Consider the following 9,028-nt stretch of genomic DNA (forward strand, 5'->3'; position numbering starts at 1 on the left):
GCATGGTTTTCAGGTTCCTATATGGTTTGCTATGCTGTTTATATCCCTACTGCTTCTTCACAGACTCAGTTTATCTCTTTACGATACCTCAGTCTTACAGGTTTATGTCTGAAGCCTCCCTAACTGAGCAGCTCAGCAGACTCCCACCAAAACATAGATACATTGAAAATGGATCTTTAAATTGAAAGACCAGTCTTACTGCTGTGTATCTGTTTTCACATGTCTGAGAAAAGCTTATCTGGGATAGTTACAGTGACTGACTATGCAAACAGTTGCACAGTTAAAGTATAAGTTGCTTATTCTCACTCACACCCATAGTTCTGTTTACTTTTTTGTCTGAAATATGTAGAAATTCTGTCTTCTTTAAAATTGCTGGACTGGTGAAACAGGGACATGGTAAAATATATGAGCAGGGAAACTGAGAACATATTCTTCTGTTCATTAGAAGTTCTCGTAAGGAATCTTCACAATATATTACAAATTAAAGGAGTCTGTGGATTATATAAAAAAATAATAAGCAAACACGTTATTGTGTCTAGGCACAAAGTCAGCCCAGACGCTGCTAAACCAGTGAAAGTAAAGAGTTTGAGACAAGGTATTTAAAGGTTTTCTGGTTTCCTTTAAGGTGTATTTTGAGTATGTGGTATGCCTTTTTAGAGTGAGAGCTCTTCCCCCTATGCAAAGGAGGCATCTGTTTTAGTACTTTATGCATAGCAAATGAAGAACTGCACTCCTGCTGCAGGTGACCCTCAATGAAAGCACAGAGTTCAATTTTTGAGGAGTCAAGTAAGCAGGTATCCTCTGCCATAAGGCTGATGGCAGTAATATGATAGTTGAAGAACTGTCACCAAGGCCACCAGACTATTCCTGTAGCTTACAACCAAATCGTTCTTCATACTCATGACACCAACTTGTTGGTGTAAAAGGCCAGTTCCCAGGTTCCTGTTACAAGGGGACAGTCTGCTGAGAATCCAAACATGTGATTCATTGCCATAAAGAAGACCCATGAATTTTACATTACTTCTTTTGGAAACCAGAAAGAAACTTTGAGGAATAAAGGAGGCTCATATCTTTCCAGGTGCTTAGCTCCTGATTCCCAGTGAAAACTGGAATCATGTGCTTATTCATCATGAATAGTTCTGTACCTTTGTTCGTTGCTGGATATAAGGACAGAGAAGCCTTTTGGTACTTCTATAGATAAATCATGTTTAGCTCAGTAAGAAATTCCCTGTGATGCTACAAGGATCTTCATTCTTATGAACTGAATCTAGCTTGTCTGTTTAACAAAAGACTAGGAAGTTACCAGAATTTATTGCAAACTGTTTAGGACCATAAAACTGGAGGTGTCATACCATTCAGGAATCATAGAATCATAGAATCATAGAATCATAGGGGTTGGAAGGGACCTCGAAAGATCATCTAGTCCAACCCCCCTGCCAGAGCAGGGTCACCTAGAGTACATCACACAGGAAGGCGTCCAGGCGGGTTTTGAATGTCTCCAGCGAAGGAGACTCCACAACCTCTCTGGGCAGCTCTTCCTCTGCCTGGCCAAAAGGGAGATAACGGGTGCAAGTTCTTTCATAGAATGAAATATAGAATGAAACATAGAATGAGAAGAATGGTTACCAGAAAGTAAAACCAGAGGGAAAAAAAGGTTGCAAGGAAAGATGTCTCTTTGAAATCAAGAATTAGTGACTTTATGGTGTTTCACAGTCAGCTTAGAGCTTTTAGACAGTAAGAAGCTGCTAGTTGGAAGAAATGTCAGAAGTCTGGTTACAGACTACAATAATGACACAAGCATTATGTGTTTCAAAGATAGAAGCCCACAACTCAGTTCTTATAGAGAAAAAGCTAGGCCTTTTTTATTAGAGCTATCAAAAGTGCATAAAAAGTCCATCACCCACATCAGTGAAATGCTAGCATTTGTTTTCTGTCAAAACAAATTACTTCAAATGAGAGAAACCACCAAACATTTTTTGAATCTCTCAAAAGGATAAACCCCTTTGCTTATTTTGCCAAGTCACACCAATTTTTCTCTAAGCCTCACTCTTGGCCAAGCTGGGTGAACCTGGACATGTGTAGGGTTAGCACAGAAACTCCATAGAGCTTCATAGGTACAAAGGTGGGCTGTGACACCAGGAGTGAAATGGAAACACCAATTTTTGCTGTGAGGAAATGCCAGGACAGCTGTGATATATTTTCCTTAAAGATCAAAAAAACCCAAAGATCTAAAAATAAGGCTTCCTTCATCAGGCACAGTACACACTGGAAAACAAAATAGACTGTGGCTAATTAAACCTAGGAGGAGTGTAAATAACAAGCTGAAATTTAGTGGTGATGATAGTAAAATTCAAGCATAGGCTCCCAAGTGTCCTTATGGTCTCTGCTGACCAAGGACTAGTATAAGAAGCCTATTTTCTTGCAGCCAGTGGGTTATATTTAATTCTCTGAGCCACTGCAGTCACCTTTATATATAGCAGAATTAAAAAATTAGTACCTATAAGGCTTTGATTTTTCTCCTTAAGTATACAGACAGAGATATAATATCAGAGACAGTTTATGGGATGACAAATGTGTTCCCAAAGAGAGTGGGGAGACAATGAGCTGCTACTGGTTGGAACTCTGTTCTGGTCTGATGCTCACTGGAGGGCATTTGGGAGCGTTATCACTCATCTGACCTCACGTGCTGTGTGTCAGCCTCACAGCTGGCTTCCAACTCAGGCTCCTCAGCAGCTCACATGTTTTTAGTCCACTGCCATGGCCTCTGTCCTGCTTTGGGACTAAACACAGCACGTGTGGTTAGTTAGCCAGTCCTTTAATCTCCTCTGCCCAGTACATGAGAGAGGCACGAACACAACTCAGTCCAAATGGAGCAGAGAAAGAGGGAGTAAGTCACAGGGCAGGTATTTATGGCATGGATAAGTAGTCCCATGGAGCAACTGCCTCCCTCCATTTCACGCAGATGGCTATATTGACCCTTTTTTGTCTAGAATCCAGATGTTGCTGTCTTCATGGGTCATGGCTGATGCTTGCCATTTCCGCAGAGCTTTTGAGTGAAATGAAGAGCTTCAAAGTGAAATATTTCAGATCCCCTGTATGGAACAGGGTGGAAAACAGCAGAGTGTGATTGGTCATCAGCATTTTTCATGCACTCTTCCATCATTTTGTATGAGCTCATATGCGTATTTGGCTTTGCTTCTCTGCCTGGGAGAAGCAACAGAGACTATATGTTTCTGGAGAGGATCAGGGGAGAATTTGGCTCATGGAGCTGTTGATAATGAGGCTTGAGAAGCCATTGTGCCTGAAAGATGCATAGGTGTGCCCAGGAGAATCCATCAGCCCCCAAAACCCAAACTTGATCCTTGGGGAAAGGAAAAAGAAAGTCCTTGATGCTTTTGATGCCTTATTAGTTCTAACAGTTTTGTCATCAGTTTATTTCTGCATTCTGGCAAGTGAGTTTCATCAGGTGCCAAAGTAGTTTGCACTAGGAAAATAGTCTGTTGCCTCCAAGAACACTGTGTAAAACTCCAGATTTTTTCACATTTTATTAAACCAGATGAGATGGATTAAATCTATTGCTTTGTAATTTCACTTTCTCTTAAACTGTAACCTCCTAGACTCCCAGACAACAGCATCTGTCTGTAAATGCCATCTGAGCTACATCACAGCTGTGCAGGAATGGAGGGATGACTGTTCTGTGTAGTCAGAAAACAAGAAATAAATGCAGTCAGCAGTTCTCATTTAGTTCTCACTAGCTGGTCAAACAGAAAGTTAATTCCTCTGATTGTCCTGATAAATTATTTGAGTTCCCACCAACCCACTCCAGAGGACCTCGAGTCACCCTGGTAGCACAGAAATCTACAGCTCTGTAAACCCTACAGTCTTTCCTCTGATTGCCAAGAGATCTGAACGCTCAAAGGGATTTGATCGATCTGGGACAAAAAATTCTTGCATAACTCTGGAACTTTTTGCCCAAACATATTTCTAGTTCCATACACACAGGCATACCTGATTTTTTAATTACCTCATTCTTCACAAATGCTATTGAGAAGCAGATTGGCCAGCAGTTATAAAGAATTCTATGGAACCTATTTTTTAATTCAGATTTATTTCCCAATGTAATGGCACCTAAATCATGTTCACAGCATAGAGACTAGCAACCTTGGGATTTTGGTATCTTAATCAGTGGCTGGCTGCTGGGTGAACATTAGATTGCATTCCTGGGAGATTATGCTTAACAGGAATGCAGTTTGGGTGATTGGTTCAAGGTGGCATCGTTTTGAAATAGTTGTAAGATCTAAGGCATTAATTTAGAAAAATGAACCTGCAGTAATTGCATGAAAACAAATAACAGCCCTTGGCTTAGATGTATCAAATTGATCAGAGGATATATTAATTTTCTACATGGATAATTCCTGGTATTTTTTTAGTTTAGCCAGCTCCCTCTTAGCCTCTTTCCCCAGGCTTTCAAGCCATTGCACATGTTATTCCTTCTCTCACATTTAATTTTGTATGAGTTGTTTCACTTAGTATGAGCTTCACTGGGTATGAACAGTTTCTGATTGTTCAGTTACAGTAAATAAACACTATATTTTAAAAAGCTAATAAACTTCTGCATAAATATATGCATTAACAAGTGAAGTCTGCTTTTTCAAGTGTCTGCTGGGATTGATATAGCAGAAAAAAAATATGGGCATCAGAGTTATTGAGTCAGCATATTACTGTTTTAAAGATAAGTTTACCACCTGGCCCCTTTTCTGATTTCTCAGAATTTACTAATGCCTGGGTCAGTGTCCTTTGTCCTGCACCTGTGCAAGGTTCTGAGGTTTTGCCTCTCTTGAGTTCACTTCATTATTCAATTGTGACCATGTATTCACTGAGACATCTCACAGGAGATCTCACTGAGACATCAGCATCTCATGAGAGACCACACCCCCAGTCACTGGGCTCCTGACAACCCTGCCTTTCACCTTCTCCCTCATTAGTCCCATGGGCATTTGTTTATGCCACATAACATGAACATAATCCCAGAACTTTATACCTATTTGGAGGCCCAAGGAGGAGCATTCTTCTGCACTAAGTTACTGAACCACATTGTGGTTATGTCAGTGTGATGTCCTGGGGAGAGAGATGTTAAATTGCACTGTAACTCACATGACACGACTGTTTTCCTTTCGGTGTGGATCTGGGACAGGTTTGAATCAAGACCTGAGAATAATACATCCTTGCAGGGCTCACAGCTGAGAGACAACACATGTTCCTTAAGTGCTTGGGATCAGAGCAGGATTTAAACCTTCCCGCAAGTCAAGGCTATTATTTTTTCCCACAGTAAATATACAGACAAGCCGTTAAGTATGAATTTTCTTGTTCAGACAAATTGTCTCTAGTGAAGAGAACAGAGTCTAGTATGGAAAGACATTACAGAATCAGGCATCTGAGTATAATGGGCCTACACACAGAGATTTCAAGGCTTAAGTGAGTAAGATCTTGCACTTCAAATTAGGATGCAACAGGAAGTTGGTCCTCCAAAATACAGCTTGTGAGCAACTTACAGTTAAAGGTAAGTGTCAGGACCTGCTTTGTGGAGAGCTGTCTCAGCATTTCTGTACACACAGCTGTGTATCCTTATAGGTGCAGGCAGAAAGTACTCACATATGTCGCTTCTTTTGCAGGTGGTAAAATCCAATCCCTCTGGAGAAAGTCCTCACAGAACAATGACGTTACCAAGGCACTATATGCTGGGGAAATATTTCAGCAGTCAAAGCAAACCATCACAACTGCAGGACTCTGCAACAGATTCCCAGTCCCCATATCATGTCCGAGGTCCAATAAATGAAGTGTATTCTGAAATCCTCCTCAGCAGGCTCTGTGCAAGTAAGAGGGAGCTTGTTAGCACATAGCCTTTCTTGGCTGAACACTGGGACTAGAGATGTCCCACTGCCTGAGTGACAATCAGAGGACCACAGTGAATTTATGATACACTTCCTTGATTGGATGCACACGCACCAACAGAGTTTGGGACATGTGACATTTCTCCTAAAACTTTATGAAATCAAGATATGCCTGGACAACTCTGTGAAGCCAAAATGGAAGACGGAGGGATGCAAAGGAGAGACGAGGGAAGTTACTTGAACTGTTGCCAAAGACTGGAGCAGCTGTAGCTCAAGCAACTGTGTATTAATGATAGGAAAGAGGGAGAAGTATATACACTTGAACGATTGCGAAAGGACTGCCTTAGCTCTTCTGCACTATGTAGTTTTCTATTTATAGAAACACTGTAATATTTGAATGTATTTAGAAACTGGCTACATTCCATTTTAAGGAGTTTTATTTTATGTGGATGCATTCACTTCACTATCAGACCTTTTATATTTAGATACTTGGTTTATATAATTTGAAAATTCTATTAGCATTTTACTGATGACGCCAAGTTTTGAACTCTAGTGTTTTGAGTGAAAGGACATCCCTTCTTTGACGGAACAAATGTCTACTCTATTTTTTGTGTATTCTAAAGCAGATGTAGAGGTAGATTACTTATTCTTGAGACTGATATAATTGTCTCGATGTAACATGTAAATACAGTGAATATCCTAACATAACCTTATTTATGTGGTCCCAGTTTAGGAGAGTCACCATATGCTGGAAGACTTCTTAGATAGCTGCTTCAGCATCTGGCTTGGCCTATAAGCCAAGCAAATATTCTTCCTGCATGGAAGTGCCACTTCTTTTGTGGTTTTTTTTATAAAATACTTGCCAATGTGTTAAGCCTGTACCAAAACACAAGAAAAATCCCCTTTGCAAATACACATAAAGACTTTGGGGTCTGGTTTTTAATGTCATGACAAGTGTATGATGCAATGTGATGGCAGCAGATTATACTGCCTGTATCTCGTTCTTGGCAGGGACAAGACCTTCTCTGAACAGTAGCTTCATGCAGTAGCCCAGCTGCATCATTGATGTTTGCAGACCTAGTCTAGGTGAAACCCCAGGGAGAGGCTTCACCACTGAAGGGGGGAAGTGTCTGCTGATCCCCCACCACAATGTTGACAGCACATTCATTCCCAGCCATGGCGCCCCGATGGAAAACATGGTCCAGGCTTAGCAGCTGGGTGATAGGTTAACGGTGACAGAGAGCAAAGCCCCTGGATCCACACAGTCAGTATCCCCAGCTAAAATATAGTGAATTCTTCCTCCTTCAGAGAAGATACATGCAAATATGGTGGGGAACTGTCATGCACTGTGGAGTTTGGCCTCCCTAGATGGTCAGAATATCCTCAAAAAGAGGATCTGGCATATATGATTCAGGAGACTTTCCACTATATTGACCAAGCGCCTAATTTAAACAATGACATTACATTTAGTGAGACAGTGTGAATATTTCTGTTTCTCTATAATATGCTGCTGCTGTGCTTACAGTAAATATCCCTGAATTTCTTTGTAAGGTTTTCTCTGGAATGGAGCTTTACATGAAAGATGGGTCAAGAACTGTGCATAAATACTGAAAATGTCAGTATTTGGTTTTGAGCAATATGATTATCTAAGAAATATAATTGTATGCAAATTATGTAATATATAATCTTGAGTCTGGAACTCCAGGGCTGCAAAACCTAAAAGTTGAAGGATTTAATATCATGCCATTTATGTCACTAGATACAAAATGCAATCAGATGTCTTAGGTATTAAGAAGATCAATTATAGATGTATTACAATTCTGCTTCTGTGAAGACTTTTTTGGAGCTCACTTAAATCCACATGCTGTTACTGTTGTTCTGTACACAAATGTTTTCAAGGCATGAACTGGGTTTTTATTTTTTGTTTGGGCTGGTTGTTGTTTTTGTTTGTTTGTTTGTTTATTTGTTTTTTTTTTATTAAAGCCTATTGCTGAAGCATAAGCTACAATGATGAAAAGGAAAACACTGACTTTGTTATATTGCAGCTGGTATCGGCGAATGTGCAATTCATCGCTTCTGGTTTCACCACAAAATAGTTTACATGTGCTATACACCCTGATGTCTTAATGTTTTCCAAATCTTCATATTTTTCAAATGTATCAAGTTGAAATTTTCCTATGTGTTTTCTGTTTTTCACATGTCTATGTACATATATATGTCTGTACAAAGTCATTGCTACAGTTTTCAAATGGATCTTTATTTAAAGAAGTTCATTGAATAAGTTTTTTCCAACACTATATATCATCCATTTAATCTTAAGAACAAAGGCACTGCAGACTAGAACAGGTACCAAAGCATGTTTTTCATTATTCAACTTTAAAATAGGTTTAGAATCTCTAGCTATTTGAAAGAGTAGAGTTGAGATTCACATGGAAGCATTGCTCACTCATGCACATGAACAGTTACAGATTAAGACAATAAAAAAACTATTATGTTTGAACTCCAGTCAGAGCACGTGTTGCTGCCAATGTTTTACTTTAGGATTATCACATCTGCTGTGACATTTTGCCTGAATAAGCATTAAAGTGTTTCTACTATACTAAGACTGATTCATAATGTAGCGGTTTTTTTCCCCATATGTTTACTTTAGTCCCATTACTTACTATTAAAATAGTGAAGGACCCAATCATCAAGGCTAGTTCCACCTTCTAATACAGACATGAATGGCCCTGGAATTGGTGGCAGGGTTGAAATAATCAGGCTGGGGAACAAGTACACCAAGAAGTGGTGTTTTCTTGCTCAACATCTGCCTAGCAGCACATGGAGTTTAAAGTGGAACCAGGCTGTACTTTAAGATAAAGGTAGAGGGACCAAAACTGTACTGCAAAAAATAAATACCCTGATATACAAAGCAGTAAGCTCAGCTATTATTGCATCCCTTTGCACTTCAGCTGAAGTTGCAATATGATGGACCAGTGTCCAGTGAGTTATAACTCCATGTCTCTCATGTAACTCCATAGATGTTGCACAATGATTTGGTTTTTAGCTTTCAGGGTAGATGGCTACCATGATCAAGCTCCTCTAAGTGAGGATCTTTGGAATAAATGTTTATAACAAAAATGATTTCCCTATTTGTA

The 9,028-nt window shown here is 39.7% G+C and overlaps 1 protein-coding gene across 5 annotated transcripts in view; it reads left to right on the top strand.

Moving 5' to 3' along the window:
• The window catches only part of CPED1 (cadherin like and PC-esterase domain containing 1), a 142,672-nt gene extending 134,276 nt beyond the window's left edge, over window positions 1–8,396 (top strand). For all 5 annotated transcript variants that reach the window (XM_051632171.1, XM_051632162.1, XM_051632180.1 and 2 more), the window contains one exon: window positions 5,673–8,396. In XM_051632171.1, coding sequence (XP_051488131.1) covers window positions 5,673–5,900 — 228 coding nt within the window. In that variant the 3' untranslated portion in view covers window positions 5,901–8,396. The remainder of the gene's footprint in view (window positions 1–5,672) is intronic.
• Window positions 8,397–9,028: the final 632 nt, after the last annotated feature.

This window comes from Apus apus, chromosome 1, assembly GCF_020740795.1.
Source record: "Apus apus isolate bApuApu2 chromosome 1, bApuApu2.pri.cur, whole genome shotgun sequence".
Taxonomy (NCBI): domain Eukaryota; kingdom Metazoa; phylum Chordata; class Aves; order Apodiformes; family Apodidae; genus Apus; species Apus apus.